The sequence below is a fragment of the Peromyscus eremicus genome, chromosome 1, assembly GCF_949786415.1.
Source record: "Peromyscus eremicus chromosome 1, PerEre_H2_v1, whole genome shotgun sequence".
Taxonomy (NCBI): Eukaryota; Metazoa; Chordata; class Mammalia; order Rodentia; family Cricetidae; genus Peromyscus; species Peromyscus eremicus.
The window spans coordinates 198,322,597-198,343,027 of NC_081416.1; the positions used below are offsets into that span (position 1 = coordinate 198,322,597).

Below are 20,431 nucleotides of genomic sequence, written 5' to 3' on the forward strand. Positions count from 1 at the left end.
TCTTTCTTGGGGTCCTGTTTTCCAGGTAGCCTGCCTGGTGATGTGAGTAGCAGTCCAGTCATCCTTGTTCCACATCTAGTATCCTGTTATGAGTGAGTACATACCATGTTTGTCTTTCTGAGTCTGGGATACCTCACTCAGGATGATTTTTTCTAGATCCATCCATTTGTCTGCAAACCTCATGATGTCATTGTTTTTCTCTGCTGAGTAGTATTCCATTGTGTATATGTACCACATTTTGTTTATCCATTCTTCAGTTGAAGGGCATCTAGGTTGTTTCCATGTTCTGGCTATTACAAACAACGCTGATATGAACATAGCTGAACAAGTGCTCTTGTGGTGTGGTTGAGCATTCCTTGGGTATATGCCCAAGAGTGGTATAGCTGGATCTTGGGGGAGATGGATTCCCAATTTTCTAAGAAATCGCCATATTGATTTCCAAAGTGGTTGTACAAGCTTGCATTCCCACCAGCAGTGGAGGAGAGTTCCCCTAGCTCCACATCCTCTCCAGCATAAGGTGTCTTCAGTGTTTTTGATCTTAGCCATTCTGACAGGCGTAAGGTGGTATCTCAGAGTTGTTTTGATTTGCATTTCCCTGATGATTAGGGATGTTGAGCAATTCCTTAAATGTCTTTCAGCCATTTGAGTTTCCTCTGTTGAGAATTCTCTGCTTAGTTCTATAGCCCATTTCTTAATTGGACTGTTGGGCATTTTGATGTCTAATTTCTTGAGTTCCTTATATATTCTGGATATCAGTCCTCTGTCAGATGTGGGATTGGTGAAGATCTTTTCCCATTCTGTAGGCTGTCGCTTTGCTTTGTTGACCGTTTCCTTTGCCCTACAAAAGCTTCTCAGTTTCAAGAGGTCCCACTGATTGATTGTTTCTCTCAGTGTCTGTGCTACTGGTGTTCTATTTAGAAAGTGGTCTCCTATGCCAATGCGTTCAAGACTACTTCCTACTTTCTCTTCTAGCAGGTTCAGAGTAGCTGGATTTATGTTGAGGTCCTTGATCCACTTGGACTTAAGTTTTGTGCACGGTGATAGATATGGATCTATTTGCAGCCTTCTACATGTTGATATCCAGTTTTGCCAGCACCATTTGTTGAAGATGCTTTCTTTTTTCCATTGTGCACTTTTGGCTTCTTTGTCAAAAATTATTTGTTCATAGGTGTGCGGATTAATATCAGGGTCTTCAATTCGATTCCATTGGTCCACATGTCGGTTTTTATGCCAGTACCAAGCTGTTTTTATTACTGTAGCTCTATAGTACAGCTTGAAGTCAGGGATCGTGATGCCTCCAGAGGTTGTTTTATTGTACAGGATTCTTTTGGCTATCCTGGGTTTTTTGTTTTTCCATATGAAGTTGAGTATTATTCTTTCCAGGTCTGTGAAGAATTGTGTTGGTATTTTGATGGGGATTGCATTGAATCTGTAGATTGCTTTTGGTAAGATTGCCATTTTTACTATGTTAGTTCTGCCTATCCATGAGCATGGGAGATCTTTCCATTTTCTGACATCTTCTTCAATTTCTTTTTTCAGGGACTTAAAGTTCTTGTCATATAGGTCCTTCACTTGCTTGGTTAGTATTACCCCAAGGTATTTTATGTCATTTGTGGCTATAGTAAAGGGTGATGTATCTCTGATTTCCTTCTCCGCTTTTTTGTCCATTGTATATAGGAGGGCTACTGATTTTTTGGAGTTGATCTTGTATCCTGCTATGTTGCTGAAGGTGTTTATAAGCTGTATCAGTTCCTTGGTGGAATCTTTGGGGTTGCTCAAGTATACTATCATGTCATCTGCAAATAGGGAAAGCTTGACTTCTTCCTTTCCAATTTGTATCCCCTTAATCTCCTTATGTTGTCTTATTGCTCTGGCTAGAACTTCAAGTACTATATTGAATAAGTATAGGGAGAGCGGACAGCCTTGCCTCGTTCCTGATTTTAGTGGAATTGCTTTGAGTTTCTCTCCATTTAATTTGATGTTGGCTGTTGGCTTGCTGTAAATTGCCTTTATTATGTTTAGGTATGTTCCCTGTATTCCTGATCGCTCCAAGACCTTTATCATGAAGGGGTGTTGGATTTTGTCAAATGCCTTTTCAGCATCTAGTGAGATGATCATGTGGTTTTTTTCTTTGAGTTTGTTTATATGGTGTATCACATTGACAGACTTTCGTATGTTGAACCATCCTTGCATCCCTGGAATGAATCCTACTTGATCATGGTGGATAATTGTTTTGATGTGGTCTTGGAGTCTGTTTGCCAGTATTTTATTGAGTATTTTTGCATCAATGTTCATGAGGGAGATCGGTCTGTAGTTCTCTTTCTTTGTTGTATCCTTGTTTGGTTTGGGAATCAGGGTAATTGTAGCCTCATAGAAGGAGTTTGGTAATGTTCCTTCTGTTTCTATTGTATGGAACAATTTAGAGAGAATTGGTATTAACTCTTCTTTGAAGATCTGGTAGAATTCTGCACTGAAACCATCTGGTCCTGGGCTTTTTTTGGTTGGGAGACTTTTAATGACTGTTTCTATTTCGTTAGGGGTTATTGGACTATTTAAATAGTTTATCTGGTCTTGATTTAATTTAGGTATGTGGTACCTATCCAGAAAATTATCCATTTCTTTTAGGTTTTCCAGTTTTGTAGAATAGAGGTTTTTGAAGTATGACCTGATGATTCTCTGGATTTCCTCAATGTCTGTTGTTATGTCCCCCTTTTCATTTCTGATTTTGTTGATTTGGATGCTCTCTCTCTGTCTTTTGGTTAGTTTGGATAAGGGCTTGTCTATCTTGTTGATTTTCTCAAAGAACCAACTCTTTGTTTCATTAATTTTTTGTATTGTTCTCTTTGTTTCTATTTTATTGATTTCAGCTCTCACTTTGATAATTTCCTGGCATCTATTTTTCCTGGGAGACTTTGCTTCTTCCTGTTCTAGAACTTTCAGGTGTGCTGTTAAGTCACTAGTGTGAGATTTCTCCAGCTTATTTATGTGGGCGTTTAGTGCTATGAATTTCCCTCTTAGTACTGCTTTCATAGTGTCCCATAGGTTTGGATATGTGGTGTCTTCATTTTCGTTGATCTCTAGGAAGTCTTTAATTTCTTTCTTTATTTCTTCCTTAACCCATTGGTGATTCAGGTGGGTATTGTTCAGTTTCCATGAGATTGTAGGTTTTCTGTAGTTTTTGTTGTTGTTGAAATCCAACTTTAGACCATGGTGGTCTGATAGAACACAGGAGGTTATTCTAATTGTTTTGTATCTGTTTAGATTTGCTTTGTGACCAAGTATGTGGTCAATTTTAGAGAAGGTTCCATGGGGTGCTGAGAAGAAGGTATATTCTTTTTTGTTAGGATGGAATGTTCTGTAGATGTCGATTAAGTCCATTTGAGTCATGACATCAATTAAGTCCTTTATTTCTCTGTTAAGTTTCGATTTGGGGGATCTGTCCAGTGGTGAAAGTGGGGTGTTGAGGTCTCCCACTATTAATGTGTGGGGTTTTATATGTGATTTAAGCTTTAATAATGTTTCTTTTACATATGTGGGTGCCCTTGTGTTTGGGGCATAAATGTTCAGAATTGAGACTTCATCTTGGTGGATCTTTCCTGTGATGAGTATGTAATGCCCTTCTTGATCTCTTTTGATTGATTTTAGTTTGAAGTCTATTTTGCTGGATATCAGGATGGCTACACCCGCTTGTTTCTTAAGACCGTTTGATTGGAAAGTCTTTTCCCAGCCTTTTATTTTTAGGTAGTGTCTATCTTTGAATTTGAGATGTGTTTCTTGTATGCAGCAGAAAGATGGGTCCTGCTTTCGTATCCATTCTGTAAGCCTATGTCTTTTTATAGGTGAATTAAGTCCATTGATATTGAGGGATATTAATGTCCAGTGATTGTTCATTCCTGTTATTTTTTGGTGGTGATGTGTGTGTACTTTTCTTCGTTGGGGTCTACTGCTGTGGCTTTATCTATTGCCTGTGTTTTCGAGGTTGTATCTGACTTCCTTAGGTTGGAATTTTCCTTCTAGTGCTTTCTGTAGGGCTGGGTTTGTGGATAAATATTGTTTAAATCTGGCTTTGTCATGGAATGTCTTGTTCACTCCATCTATGACGATTGAAAGTTTTGCTGGGTATATTAGTCTAGGCTGACATCCATGGTCTCTTAATGTCTGCATTACATCTGTCCAGGACCTTCTGGCTTTCAAAGTCTCCATTGAGAAATCGGGTGTTATTCTGATAGGTTTGCCTTTATATGTCACTTGGCCTTTTTCCTTTGCTGCTCTTAATATTCTTTCTTTATTCTGTACGTTTAATTGTTTAATTATTATGTGGCGAGGGGACTTTTTCTGGGGGTCTAGTCTGTTTGGTGTTCTATAGGCTTCCTGTATCTTCATAGGCATTTCCTTCTTTAAGTTGGGAAAGTTTTCTTCTATGATCTTGTTGAATATATTTTCTGTGCCCTTGAGTTGGTATTCTTCTCCTTCTTCTACCCCTATTATTCGTAGGTTTGGTCTTTTCATGGTGTCCCAAATTTCTTGGACATTTTGGTTCATGACTTTGTTGACTTTAGTGTTTTCTTTGACTGATGAATCTATTTCTTCTATTGTATCTTCAACGCTAGAGATCCTCTCTTCCATCTCTTGCATTCTGTTGATTATACTTGCATCTGAAGTTCCCAATCGTTTTCTCAGATTTTCTATTTCCAGCATTCCCTCTGTTTGTGTCTTCTTCATTTTTTCTATTTCCTTTTTCAGGTCTTGGACTGTTTCCTTCATTTGTTTCATTGATTTTTCTTGATTTTCTTTCAGTATTTTATTGTTCTCTTCCAGGACTTTATTGATTTCTTCTAATTTGTTTGCCCTTTCCTCTAGTTGTTTACAGCGTTCTTCACATTTTTTTGTCTTTTCCTCTACACGAGCCTCTAGCTTCTTCATGATGACATTCATAAGGCTATTTTCTTCTGCTTCTTCCAATTTCTGATGTTCAGGTCTAGGTGTTGGAGGAGGGCTAGGGCCTGGTGATGGTGTATTACTATTCATTTTGTTGTATGTGTTTCTGCCTTGACGTCTGCCCATCTCCTTGTGGTTCGTTCCTGGCCTTATCCGCACACTTGGTTCAGAGCTGACAGATTCAGGAAGTCTCTCTCTCTTGTCCAGATGGGAGCTCTCTTGTCCAAATTGGAAGTCCGGGGCAGGATGGAAGCTCTTGTTCAGAAGGGAAGTCCGGGGGAGGATGGGTGCTCTCCTCTCTCTCTCTCTCTCTCTCTCTCTCTCTCTCTCTCTCTCTCTCTCTCTCTCTCTCTCTCCTCCAGATGGGAAATCCACGGCAAGATGGGAGCTGGGGGCCAGCCTCTAAGTCTCAAGAAGAGGCTTGGGGCTCAGGCGGATGGGCGTGGGGGCAGGGCGTGGAGACTGCAGGGTCTGCCAGGGGTCTTGGAGAAGGAGATCCTTCCCGGTGGGGCTAGAAGGGCACCTGCCCGGGGAGCAGAACCTGGGGCCAAGTTGGGCAGGTCTTCCCCGGAGTGGCTGGTGCCCAGGGATGGGGTAGGGGGCAAGCTAGGGCACTCACCTGTGCTTCAGAAGGGAAGTCCTGGGCAAGATGGGAGCTGGGGGGCCTGGCCTCTAAGTCTCAGGCAGAGGCTTGGGGCTCAGGCGGATGGGCGTGGGGGCAGGGCGTGGAGACTGCAGGGTCTGCCAGGGGTCTTGGAGAGGGGGATCCTTCCCAGTGGGGCTAGAAGGGCACCTGCCCGGGGAGCAGAACCTGGGCCCAAGTTGGGCAGGTCTTCCCCGGAGTGGCTGGTGCCCAGGGATGGGGTCGGGGGCAAGCTAGGGCACTCACCTGTGCTTCAGAAGGGAAGTCCGGGGGAAGATGGGAGCTGGGGGCTGGCCTCTAAGTCTCAGGAAGAGGCTTGGGGCTCAGGCAGATGGGCGTGGGGGCAGGGCGTGGAGACTGCAGGGTCTGCCAGGGGTCTTGGAGAAGGGGATCCTTCCCGGTTGGGGTAGAAGGGCACCTGCCCGGGGTCCAGAACCTGTGCCCAAGTTGGGCAGGTCTTCCCCGGAGTGGCTGGTGCCCAGGGATGGGGTCGGGGGCAAGCTAGGGCACTCACCTGTGCTTCAGAAGGGAAGTCCTGGGCAAGATGGGAGCTGGGGGCCGGCCTCTAAGTCTCAGGAAGAGGCTTGGGGCTCAGGCAGATGGGCGTGGGGGCAGGGCGTGGAGACTGCAGGGTCTGCCAGGGGTCTTGGAGAAGGGGATCCTTCCCGGTTGGGGTAGAAGGGCACCTGCCCGGGGTCCAGAACCTGGGCCCAAGTTGGGCAGGTCTTCCCCGGAGTGGCTGGTGCCCAGGGATGGGGTCGGGGGCAAGCTAGGGCACTCACCTGTGCTTCAGAAGGGAAGTCCTGGGCAAGATGGGAGCTGGGGGCCGGCCTCTAAGTCTCAGGAAGAGGCTTGGGGCTCAGGCAGATGGGCGTGGGGGCAGGGCGTGGAGACTGCAGGGTCTGCCAAGGGTCTTGGAGAAGGGGATCCTTCCCGTTTGGGGTAGAAGAGCACCTGCCCGGGGTCCAGAACCTGGGCCCAAGTTGGGCAGGTCTTCCCCGGAGTGGCTGGTGCCCAGGGATAGGGTCGGGGGCAAGCTAGGGCACTCACCTGTGCTTCAGAAGGGAAGTCCTGGGCAAGATGGGAGCTGGGGGCCGGCCTCTAAGTCTCAGGAAGAGGCTTGGGGCTCAGGCAGATGGGCGTGGGGGCAGGGCGTGGAGACTTCAGGGTCTGCCAGGGGTCTTGGAGAAGGGGATCCTTCCCGGTTGGGGTAGAAGGGCACCTGCCCGGGGTCCAGAACCTGGGCCCAAGTTGGGCAGGTCTTCCCCGGAGTGGCTGGTGCCCAGGGATGGGGTCGGGGGCAAGCTAGGGCACTCACCTGTGCTTCAGAAGGGAAGTCCGGGGGAAGATGGGAGCTGGGGGCTGGCCTCTAAGTCTCAGGAAGAGGCTTGGGGCTCAGGCAGATGGGCGTGGGGGCAGGGCGTGGAGACTGCAGGGTCTGCCAGGGGTCTTGGAGAAGGGGATCCTTCCCGGTTGGGGTAGAAGGGCACCTGCCCGGGGTCCAGAACCTGTGCCCAAGTTGGGCAGGTCTTCCCCGGAGTGGCTGGTGCCCAGGGATCTGGAACTTGATGTATAGACCAGGCTGGTCTCAAACTCATAGAAATGTGGCTTCCTCTGGATCCTAAATGCTGGGATTAAATACATGCACTACCATGCCTGGTCCTGAGTGGCCATTTTTAAGGAGGTTATTCTGAATTTCTCAGCAAATTTGTTCTTCATGCACACAGAAGGTGTGAAGTTTGGTGTTTGACTTCTGGTTTTGTCACATGTTATATCATCCATTAGCCCTGGTTTAGAGTATAAGGTTTTCTCTTTATAGCATCATTTATAAATAACCTCACTTTACATTCCCCTTTCTCCTTGTGTCTTTATTAGTAAACTAAAAGTGATGAAAGCATATCCTGCTGTGTTCCTAGGGGAAATCATCTCAGGCTTGCTCCACTCCCCTAGCTGTTGACTGTGGTTTTGTTGTATACAGTCATAGTTTATTGACTGGAGTTTTTTTCCTTAAGATAAAAATACCTTTTATACATCCATTGCATTCATATGACTGTTTTTGTTGTGATAGTAGTGGTTTTTTGAGACAGGATCTTACTGTGCAAATCTGGCTGCCATGGAACTCACAGAAATCAGTTTTCTCTGACTCTTGACTAGTAGGATAAATGGTGGATGCCACTATATCTAGAAATACAGCTATTTATTGTTTAGTGCATGGATATAAGGGTTTCAAATTTCCATATGGTGAAGGCTGCATTCCTAGTATGAATCACACATGACCATAGCTTCTAATTGTTTTATGTGCTATGTTGATTTTTTTGTTGAGAATCTTTGTGCCTGTGTTCATTGGGGTTACTGTACCTTAGGTTTGTTTGTTGTATCCATGTGTAGCTTTGAAGTCATTGTAATGCTGGTGAATATGGTGACAGCTAAAAAGCATGGCTGTACCTCTAGTGGGTGTTATTATATATTCAACATTAGACTTTCTTCTTAAAGTGTTGAGAATTCTCTTTGTCTTGCTATTTTTCCTATTTGATTATAACGTGACACAGAGTCATTTGTTGATATATGCCTTATCTCGCCTGTTTCTTCTTTGATGTGTTTGTTTTTTCTAAATAATACACATAGAAGGCACATTTGCTTTTCAATGATGATGCATATATTTTAAATTATCCTTATATTCTTTCCATTTTCAAAAATCTGCCTGGATTATTTAATTTATTCATTTTTGAGAAAGTATTTCACTGTATAGCCCTGGCTGGCCTAAGACTCATTAAATAGACCAGGCTGACCTTTAACTCAAAGTTATCTACCTACATCTGCCTTGCAAATGCTGGAATTAAATATGTGCTTAACCGTACCCACTAGTTTAGTTTACTTAAAGCATTTTGTTGTTGTTGTTTTGTTTTTGAGTTGTGATACATGCCTTTAATTCTGACACTCAGGAGGCAGAACCAAAGTTTGAAGCTAGTTTGATCTATACAGGGAGTTCCAGGGCAGCCAAGGTTACATGGAAAGAAACTGAAGAGTTCTGCACTTCATACTCATTCAGTTATTGCCATTTTATAAAGCTTTCAAAGTTATCTTTAATTTCTGTCTCTTTCCTTGTCTGTCATTCACCACACAAGCCATTCCAGTTAAGCTTTGATTCTAACCACACCACTGAAGGTGCCCTCTTCAGCATTCTCAATACCCATTTTGCCAAGTGCTTTGCTCAATTCATTCTCTATTCCTTCCTTAATTTCTAAACGCTCACCAACATAGCAGGCCACCTTTCCCTTGATTGCCTTCAATCAATTGGGCTTTTGTGACTATTTAATGTTGTATTCCAGGTTGAAGGTGCTGAGGAAACAATCTGCTATTCAGCTATACAAAGTGGTTAACTGACAACCTCATCTTGTAGGCTTAGCCTTTGAGTCAAGGACATGCTCTTCCCCAGCCTATCACCGAGTACTGTGGATAGTATGGCCTGGTCATCTCTATGTATATCAGTATCCTCTAGTGAGCAACCTTTTCTCCAGGACTCCCAGTTTGGTGATCAAAGACCCTTAGACCAGTGTTTAGGTCTTAAGCCTCCCCTATTCAATCCTACTTCGTCCTCACTCTACACAGGTATCAGATCTTAACTGGAAGACTTGACCAGCACTAATTCCTTTGCCCTGTACCACTCACAAGCAGCCTCACCCACCACCTCGGTTCAGCCTCATTCCATTTCAGCACTTAAAGCATTTTTTAAAATTCATTTTTATTGTTAGATTTCAACAACAACAAAAACTACAGAAAAACAAAATTACAGAAAGCCTACAATCTCATGGAAACTGAATAATGCTCAACTGAATCACCAATGGGTTAAGGAAGAAATAAAGAAAGAAATTAAAGACTTCTTAGAGATCAATGAAAATTAAGACACCACATACCCAAACTTATGGGACACTATGAAAGCAGTGCTAAGAGGGAAATTCATAGCACTAAATGCCTACATAAAGAAGTTGGAGAAATCTCACAATAGTGACTTAACAGCACACCTGAAAGCTCTAGAACAAGAAGAAGCAAAGTCCCCCAGGAAGAATAGATGCTAGGAAATTATCAAATTGAGAGCTGATATCAATAAAATAGAAACAAACAGAACAATACAAAAAAATTAATGAAACAAAGAGTTGGTTCTTTGAGAAAATCAACAAGATAGACAAGCCCTTATCCAAACTAACCAAAAGACAGAGAGAGGGCATCCAAATTAAGAAAATCAGAAATGAAAAGGGGGCATAACAACAGACAATGAGGAAATTCAGAGAATCATCAGGTCATACTTCAAAAACTTCTATTGGACAAAACTGGAAAATCTAAAAGAAATGGATAATTTTCTGGATAGGCACCACATACATAAGTTAAATCAAGACCAGATAAACTATTTAAATAGTCCAATAACCCCTAAGGAAATAGAATACCACATACATAAGTTAAATCAAGACCAGATAAACTATTTAAGTAGTCCCATAACCCCTAAGGAAATAGAATCAGTCATTAAAAATCTCCCAACCAAAAAAAGCCCAGGACCAGATGGTTTCAGCACAGAATTCTACCAGATCTTCAAAGAAGAGCTAATACCAATACACTTTAAATTGTTCCACACAATAGAAACAGAAGGAACATTACCAAACTCTTTCTATGAGGCTACAATTACCTTGATTCCTAAACCAAACAAGGATGCACTAAAGAAAGAGAACTACAGACCAATCTCCCTCATGAACATTAATGCAAAAATACTCAATAAAATACTGGCAAACAGACTCCAAGATCACATCAAAACAATTATCCACCATGATCAAATAGCCTTCATCCCAGAGATGCAAGGGGGTTCAACATATGAAAGTCCATCAATGTAATACACCATATAAACAAACTCAAAGAAAAAAAAAACACATGATCATCTCACTAGATGCAGAAAAAGCATTTGACAAAATCCAACACCCCTTCATGATAAAGGTCTTGGAGTGATCAGAAATACTGGAAACATACCTAAACATAATAAAGGCAATTTACAGCAAGCCAACAGCCAACATCAAATTAAATGGAGAGAAACTCAAAGCAATTCCATTAAAATCAGGAACGAGGCAAGGCTGTCCACTCTCCCCATACTTATTCAATATAGTACTTGAAGTTCTAGTCAGAGCAATAAGACAACATAAGGAGATTAAGGGGATACAAATTGGAAAGGAAGAAGTCAAGCTTTCCCTATTTGCAGATGACATGATAGTATAATTGAGTGACCCCAAAGATTCCAGCAAGGAACTGATGAAGCTTATAAACACCTTCAGCAACATAGCAGGATACAAGATCAACTCAAAAAAATCAGTAACCCTCCTGTATACCATGGACAAAGAAGCTGAGAAGGAAATCAGAGATACATCACCCTTTACAATAGCTACAAATGACATAAAATACCTTGGGGTAACACTAACCAAGCAAGTGAAGGACCTATGTGACAAGAACTTTAAGTCCCTGAAAAAAGAAATTGAAGAAGATGTCAGAAAATGGAAAGATCTCCCATGCTCATGGATAGGCAGGACTAACATAGTAAAAATAGCAATTTTACCAAAAGCAATCTACAGATTCTATGCAATCCCCATCAAAATACCAACATATTTCTTCACAGACCTGGAAAGAATAATACTCAACTTCATATGGAAAAACAAAAAACCCAGGATAGCCAAAAGAATCCTGTACAATAACACAACCTCTGGAGGCATCACGATCCCTGACTTCAAGCTCTACTATAGAGCTACAGTAATAAAAACAGCTTGGTACTGGCATAAAAACCGACATGTGGACCAATGGAATCGAATTGAAGACCCTGACATTAATCTGCACACCTATGAACATACAATTTTTGACAAAGGAGCCAAACGTGCACAATGGAAAAAAGAAAGCATCTTCAACAAATGATGCTGCTGGCATAACTGGATATCAACATGTAAAAGGCTGCAAATAGATCCATATCTATCACCGTGCACAAAACTTAAGTCCAAGTGGATCAAGGACCTCAACATAAATCCAGCTACTCTGAACCTGCTAGAAGAGAAAGTAGGAAGGAGTCTTGAACGCATTGGCATAGGAGATTACTTCCTAAATATAACACCAGTAGCACAGACACTGAGAGAAACAATCAATCAGTGGGACCTCTTGAAACTGAGAAGCTTTTGTAGAGCAAAGGATACTGTCAACAAGGCAAAGCGACAGCCTACAGAATGGGAAAAGATCTTCACCAACCCCCCATCTGACAGAGGACTGATATCCAGAATATATAAAGAACTCAAGAAATTAGACATCAAAATGCCCAACAGTCCAATTAAGAAACGGGCTATAGAACTAAACAGAGGATTCTCAACAGAGGAAGCTCGAATGGCTGAAAGACATTTAAGGAATTGCTCAACATCCCTAATCATCAGGGAAATGCAAATCAAAACAACTCTGAGATACTACCTTACACCTGTCAGAATGGCTAAGATCAAAAACACTGAAGACACTTTATGCTGGAGAGGATATGGAGCTAGGAGAACTCTCCTCCACTGCTGGTGGGAATGCAAGCTTGTACAACCACTTTGGAAATCAATATGGCGCTTTCTTAAAAAATTGGGAATCCATCTCCCCCAAGATCCAGCTATACCACTCTTGGGCATATACCCAAGGAATGCTCAATCATACCACAAGAGCACTTGTTCAGCTATATTCATATCAGCATTGTTTGTAATAGCCAGAACCTGGAAACAACCTAGATGCCCTTCAACTGAAGAATGGATAAACAAAATGTGGTACATATACACAATGTACTCTACTCAGCGGAGAAAAACAATGACATCATGAGGTTTGCAAGCAAATGGATGGATCTAGAAAAAATCATCCTGAGTGAGGTAACCCAGACTCAGAAAGACAAACATGGTATGTACTCACTCATAGGAGGATACTAGATGTGGAACAAGGATGACTGGACTGCTGCTCACATCACCAGGAGGCTACCTGGAAAACAGGACCCCAAGAAAGACACGGGGATCGCCCAATGACGGAGAAATGGATGAGATCTACATGAACCACCTGGACATGAGTGTGGGTAATGAAGGGCGAGGGTTGAGGGAAAGAGAGCTTGGGGGAGTGGGAGATCCCAGCTAGATCAACAACAGAGAGGGGGAACAAAGAATAGGAGACCATGGTAAATGAAGACCACATGAGAACAGGAAGAAGCAAAGTGCTAGAGAGGCCCACAGAAATCCACAAAGATACCCCCACAACAGACTGCTGGCAATGGTCGAGAGACAGCCTGAACTGACCTACTCTGGTGATGGGATGGCCAAACACCCTAATTGTCATGCTAGAAACCCCATCCAACTACTGAGGGATCTGGATGCTGAGATCCATGACTAGGCCCCAGGTGGATCTCTGGGAGTCCAATTAGCGAGAATGAGGAGGGTTTATATGAGCGAGAATTGTTGAGACCAAGGTTGGATAAAGCACAGGGACAAATAGCCAAATGAATGGAAACACATGAACTATGAACCAATGGCTGAGGGGTCCCCAACTGGATCAGGCCCTCTGAATGGGTGAGACAGTTGATTGGCTTGATCTGTTTGGGAGGCATCCAGGCAGTGGGACCAGGTCCTGTGCTCATTGCATGAGTTGGCTGTTTGAAACCTGGGGCCTATGCAGGGTCACTTGGCTCGGCCTGGGAGGAGGGGACTGGACCTGCCTGGACTGAGTCTACCAGATTGATCTCAGTCCTCGGGGGAGGCTTTGGCCTGGAGGAGGTGGGAATGGGGGGTGGGCTGGGGGGAAGGTGAGTGGGGCGGGAGGGGGGAGAACAAGGGAATCCGTGGCTGATATGTAGAACTGAATTGTATTAAAAAAAATTCATTTTTATTTATGCCATGTCTATGCAGTGCCTGTAGAGGATAAAAGAGTGTTAGATTTGCTGGAACTAGAGTTACAGGTGGTTGTGTGCCACCTGATAAGGGTGCGAGGAACTGAATCTGGGTCTGTATGAGTATCAAGTGTTCTTAACCACTGAGCTATCTCTTCAGTCCTTCGGCTGATTGTTTTTATGATTATTTTCTCCAGTATAATTTGTTTTAAATGTTATCTTAGGGTTACCATTGCTGTGAAGAGACACCATGACTACAGCAACTCTTACAAGGAAAATATCTAATTGAGGGGACTTGCTTACAGTTTTAGAGGTTCAGTCCATTATCATCATGGCAGGGAGTATGGTGGTATGCAGGAAGGCATGGTGCTGGAGAATCCTACATCTTGCAGGTAACAGGAAGTCGACTGACAGTCACATTGAGGGAAGCTTGAGCAAAAGAGACCTCAAAGCACATCCCTACAGTGAAACATTTCCTCCAACAAGGCCACACCTCCTAATAGTGCCACTCCCTTTGGGAACCATTTTTTTTTCAAACTACCATAAATATCTTTTGTTGTTGTTGTTCTAATTTTATTGTGTTTTCTCTTTTATTCACCTCTGTTTGCTTAAAATTTTCTGGAAATGCTGATTTAAAGTGATAATCCAGTCAGTGAAGAATGTTAGTATAAACCCTCTAATGAAAGTTTCTGATTCATTGATCAAAGCACAGGTCCTTAATTAGATCTCTTGTCTTTCATTAGTGGACTGAACCTAACACTTTTGCAAATTTTGTTTATTATTTCCCACTACAGGACACTGCACGACCAAACCTGAGTTGATCTTCAAGTTAGAGCATGGATTTGGGCCATGGAGTTTAGCAGAAGCCTCTATCCAGAGCCTTCCAGGTTGGTAAATGTGTAATGAGCAAGGGAGGTCAGCAAGAGGACAGTTCATCCTGTTGGTCATGTTAAATGCTTTTCATCAACTTACCTACTCCCAACCAGACTTTTGATTTTTGCAATTTCTGGAAAGAATTAGCCATATCAACCCATTACCTTGTTTTGGTTGTTTCTGATGTGTGTTTTCCTTACATGCAAACATGTGTGTTTTTAAATGAATACTTCCCTGTTGCTGACATATAATCTTGATGAGGCCAGCAGTTAGCCAACAAACAGCACTATCTGGTAAGATGAGAACAGAGGACTTACTTACATTAGACTTTAGCAACACACCAATAACTGCCACCCTACATCGCCTCTGAACAGATAGTACTGTCAGAGAGCACAGATAAGAAAAGTGATTCTTTTTTTCTCCTCTCTTCTTTAACCTCTTTACTTCATAGTTAGTGTTTTTACTTTATTTCCTTTTTTATTCAGTTATTTTGTGTTTATATCTTTAGTCTTTCTTGCAGGCTTATTTAACCTGGTATTTTTTTTTTTTTTTGCAACCAGATTTATTATCTCCTATGTTTTTATGTTCCCCTCTCATGTATTCCTTTCCCTTTTTATTCTTATTTTTTATTTTCCTTTTATTTAACCCTATTGTCTGTGGTGATGTATTGTGTCCCACAAAATATTGTGCAATCTAATAAAGTTTATCTGAGGATCAGAGGAAAAAGCTAGCCACTATAGTAAGCATAGAGGTCAGGCAATGGTAGCACATGTTTTTAATCCTATTACTCAGGAGGCAAAGTTCTGTCTGGATCTCTGTGAGTTCAAGGCCATACTGGGAACAGAGGCATGTGTGTGGTATATACCCTTAATCCCAGCACTAACCATAAAGGTCTGGAGTTCTGTACAGACAGACAGGAAGTGACAGAGCTAGGCAGGAAGAAGAAGTGATGTAGCTAAACAGAGAAAGGAAATGAGATGGCAGAACAGAAAGGCATATAGGCATGGGTATACAGGAAGTAGGTCTTTTTGGAGACTGAGGAAGGGTAAGGTGGGGTTGGTGTGGCTTTTCCTATGCCTCTGATCTTTCAGTTTTTATACACACACACACACACACACACACACACACGCCCCACCGCCAAAAAAAAAAAAAAAACAACTAAACAAAGGAGATTAAATTCAGGGTTGCTGTTTAAAAAAAGAGAGAAAGAGAGAGAAAAAAAAGAGGATACAGATAAGGGGTAAATTATTGAATCTGCTTTTGAAAAGGAACTATTTGTTTTAAATATTTTACATTGGATTGGATTTTTCTATATTGTATACAAATTTTGTATTGGACTCACTAAAATAGGATAAATAATGAAATTTTTTGGTGGCACATACCCTTAATCCTAGCATTCCAGTGAGTTCAAGGCCACAATGGAAACAGCCAGGCATAGTGACACACACCTTTAATCCCAGGATTTGAGATCTCATTTCTTGCTTGGGAAAGACACACGCCTTTAATCCCAGGAAGTGATGGCAGGAAGCAGAAAGGTATGTAAGGCCTGAGGATTAGGAATTAGAAGCTTTTAAGCTTTTAGGCTTTTATCAGCAGTTCAATTGAGATCCATTCGGGAAAGACTCAGAAGTTTCAGTCTGAGAATTTGTGGAAACAAGATCAGATGAGGAGTTGTCAAGGTGAGATTGGCTGTGGCTTGTTCTGCTACTCTAATCTTTCAGAATTCACCCCAATATCTGGCCCTGGTTTTTTATTAGTAAGACCATTTAAGATCTGTGTTACAATTGTCTTAGTTTGGGTTTTATTGCTGTGGAAAGACACCATGACCATTATTATTATGGAAGGAAACATGGTGACATACCGACAGGCATGGTATTGAAGGAGAAGCTGAGAGTTCTACATCTTAATCTGCAGGCAGCAGAAGGAGACTGTGTACCACACTGGGTGTAGTTTGAGCATATGAGATCTCAGAACTCACCTCCACAGTGACACACTTCCTCCAACAAGGCCATACCTTCTAATAATGCAAACCCTTTATGGGCTAAGAATTCAAACACATGAGTATGGGGGCCATACCTATTCAAACCACTACACCTATTTTCTACTTTCCTTGCTCTGAAATAGGATTAAAAAGGAAACCCTTTTTATTATCTCATTTACATCTTATTATTATATTATTATTACTTGTTTTTTTCAGACAGTTTCTCTGTGTAGCCTTGACTGTACTGGAACTCATTATGTAGAGCAGGCTAGCCTTGAACTCACAGCGATATGCCTGCCTTTGTTTCAGTGTGCTGGGATTAAAGGTGTGTGCCACCATACCTAGCATAATATTTATTAATTTTTGCCTGAAATCTGTACTTCAATAATCACATATTCTTCAGTGTATCACTTTTTACTTTTATTTATTAATTCATCTGTTTACATTTATTTATTGTGTGTGTGTGCTTGTACACATTATGGCTCACCGTTGTGGAGACCAGAGGACAATTTGTGGGAGTTGGCTCTCCTCCTACCATTTGGGTTCTGAGGATAGAATTCCCGTCATCATATTTGCAGCAAGTTTCTTTACCCTTGGTTCCATCTTGCAGGCTCTAATTTGTTTTTATATTTATTCTATGTTTATATCTGGTTTATTTTGATAGCAGTGTTGTTATTGCAATTTGCTTTCTCTTCTCTTAGTAGTGATGGAGATTGAGGATACAAATGAAGGCTGCTGATGGAAAAGACCCTGACATAAAATGAGAAGAGCTAGCCATCCCTACACCTGCACCAATGACACCCTGGAAACTCAGTCATTGTGGCAAAAGAGCAAGCAAAAGTGACAACTGTGCCACAACATGATCACTCTAATAACTTAACTCAGTGACTGAATTGTCATAGGTGTGACTGGGGTAGTTAGAGGCCTTAGTGAGGGAGCTACTGCTCATATTTTGCTAAATGGACCTGATGTGCCTGTCAGATTGCTGGTTAAATATTCATGCATGTATCTATAGATTAATGCCAGTGTCAGCTTGGGTCAGAGAAGCTAACTTTTGCAGTGAGTACTGGTTACAGTAGGATTCATGACTGGTCAAAGTGCTAAAACATGAATGTGTTGGACATGGTAGTGAGTCAGGGAGATCTCTGTGAGTTATTAATCCAGCCCGGTCTACATAGTGAGTTCCATTACAGCCAGGACTACATAGAGAGATTATGTCTCAAAAAGGAAAGAAAAAGGGAGGAAGAGGAGAAATAAATGAATGGAGTGATCCATCCAAACTGAGAACATTTCATTTAATGTAAGGGACAATACAGGGTGTTCACTCTTGAGTCTTTTTTAAACAGATGTTAATTTTATAATGAGCAGAAAAGCAAGCAAAAGAAACCAAGAAATACAAGTTAAGAAAGAAATAAGTGGTAATTCAATTTTCAGGTGACATGACCCTATATTTCAATAGCCATAAGGGCTCTTAAACATTGTCTTTAAGTAGCAGGTTACACAATAAACATAGCAAATTGGTTACATCTCCTTACCTCCCTCCTTTTTCTGCTAAGAATAAGATCCAGGGTCTTAACATATACCAAGTGCTATAATTCATTGATAGGGCTTCAAGCTGTGCAGTAACTTGTTTTGAAACAGCATCTCATGTAGCCTAGGATGACCTTGATTTTTAATTTAATTTTAATTTAAGATCACCTTGAATTTTTAAAATGGTGTCACCTTGCCTAGTTTTATGTAGTGCTGGGGATTGAAACCAGGACTTTGCTAGGCAAACACTCTACCAGCTGAACTTTATCCTTAGCTTCCAGTTTCTTTTCTACATTTGAAAAATGAACATGTTGAGGAGGAAATGAAGAAAACAATGTAATTTAAAATTGCCTTTAAAAAAAAATCTAAGCTACCTAGGAATACTCTAAATTGTGTGTACTGTTAAAACTTTAACACGGTTTTGAAATTGAGATGTTAGCAACATAGCTCAGTGGATAAAGGGACTTGAGTTTAATCCAAGACCATTATTGTGGAAGGAGAGAACTATTATGTATTTGTCCTCTGACCTCCACACATGTGGTTTGGTTTGTGTGCACTCTCATATATAAACTAATAATTAAATGTAATTTTTTAAAAGGGAGATTGAAGAAGACACTAGAGTAAAGACCTCTCATGTTCCTATATTAATGCAATTAATATACTCAAAATTAATGCAATTAATATACTCAAAACTTATTTTTTAAGTTTATTATTATTATTCAGTGTTTGGGCATGCTGTGTATGACAGGGCCATGTGTATTATAGCATGTATGTGGGAGTCAAAGGACAACTATATGGAGTTCTTTCCTTCCACCTTTATGTAAGTTCTAATGATTGAACTCACATTACCAGGCTTGCACAGCAAGCATCTTTTCCAGCTGAGCTATCTAGCCTGCCCCTCAAATATCTTTTTTTTTTGGGGGGGGGGGTTGTTTTTTTCGAGACAGGCTTTCTCTGTTTATTTTGGGTGCCTGTCCTGGATCTTGCTCTGTAGACCAGGCTGGCCTCGAACTCACAGAGATCCACCTGGCTCTGCCTCCCGAGTACTAGGATTAAAGGCTTGTGCCACCACTCCCCATCAAATATCCTTTTAATGAAAGCTATCTATACATTCAAAGCATTCCCAGAAAATGATAACTTATTCTTTAGAAAACAGGAAAATATAAACATGTAATTGTTTTACAGAAGAAGTAAGTCCAGCCAGCCAATGGAATCCTGTAGAAAAGATGTGATGCTGGACATACCTACTTCCAAATAATGCTACAAGAGCTATATTAGCAAAAATAGTAAGCTGTTGGCAGAAACCATTATCACAGACACTGTAATGGACTAACACAATGATGCAAAAGTATATTCACACAACTGTAGCCATCTTTTTCTCAAATTACAAAGAATCTATATTTCATCAAAAGGACTTTAAAAGAGAGTTTTATAAAATGTAGATCCCTGCACATAAAAGACTGAACCTAGACAGGTATTTCTTCCCCTGTACTTATGGAAGAGACCTTAATAGAAGGCCTTTAATCTTGAAACATCTGGAGAAATTCATGTGAATACAATTGAATAAGCCAAGTATTTTGACTTTTGAATAGAATGTAAACACCTGTGGAATGTGAACGTATAGCAGGGCATGGTAATTCATGCGTAAAACCCCCAAAGTCAGAGGACTTCAAGGTCATCTTTCACATACTAAGTTCAAGACCAGAAAATGACAGATGAGACTAGATTTCGAACAAAAACAGCTACAATAACATAAAATGAATACATTTCCTAAATTTAAAATTTCTACCCAGCAATAACCAGAATGGAGAAGTATCCATAGAAAAGAAATACCTTTGCTAGGTAATCATTCAATATGGGATTAATACTGAGAATATGTGAAGAAAGAACACATACACACAGTTGGTGATAATATAGAATTATTCAGCTGTGATGCAGATCTCCTGTGTCTGGCTATATGTGTAATGGGATTAAGGATACAGTGACTGCCCATCAAGTCCCATGCTCACAGTAACCAAGATATGATATCATCCTTTGTGCTCATCATTAGATTCATCATAAAAGATGAGGCACGTTTCTGGTGTATTAGTCAACTGTGAGAAGAATCAGATTGGTTTAGGCATGGTGGCCCACACCTTTAATCCCATGGAGTATTCAGTGTTTATTTGCAAGATGAAGTAAATAATTTTTATATTCTTCATGAAGAAATAAAATGTGTACCATTATCAAAAGTCAATATTATTTTATAGTTTCTATGAGAATGAGAAGACACATGAAAAAGATTTTAGAGATATTCATGGACGGGGATATTTTCAATGTCATTTTAGGTGTTCATAAAATGACTGTCCCAATTGAGAATGACCAAGAATATCACAAGGGACTTTTGTGGCAAGTTGAAATCACCAACAGCCAGACATCAAATGAAGAAATTGTTGAAGTAAGTAAAATATTTAACATGAGTTCTTAACATATTTCAGATGTAAATGTAAACATAAAGATTGGAAATTAGGAATCTTTCTTCAGGAACTTATCTCAGGTCAACAAGATGGCTCAGTTTGTA

The 20,431-nt window shown here is 41.1% G+C and overlaps 1 protein-coding gene across 5 annotated transcripts in view; it reads left to right on the forward strand.

Moving 5' to 3' along the window:
• The window catches only part of LOC131895038 (zinc finger protein OZF-like), a 41,508-nt gene that overhangs the window by 16,191 nt on the left and 4,886 nt on the right, over window positions 1-20,431 (forward strand). For 4 of the 5 annotated variants that reach the window (XM_059245432.1, XM_059245440.1, XM_059245446.1 and 1 more), the window contains 2 exons: window positions 14,282-14,374; window positions 20,199-20,308. In XM_059245432.1, the coding sequence (XP_059101415.1) occupies window positions 14,282-14,374; window positions 20,199-20,308 (203 nt within the window). Of the gene's footprint in view, window positions 1-14,281; window positions 14,375-20,196; window positions 20,309-20,431 lie in introns of those variants that run through there. The other variant, XM_059245462.1, reaches the window with a different exon arrangement.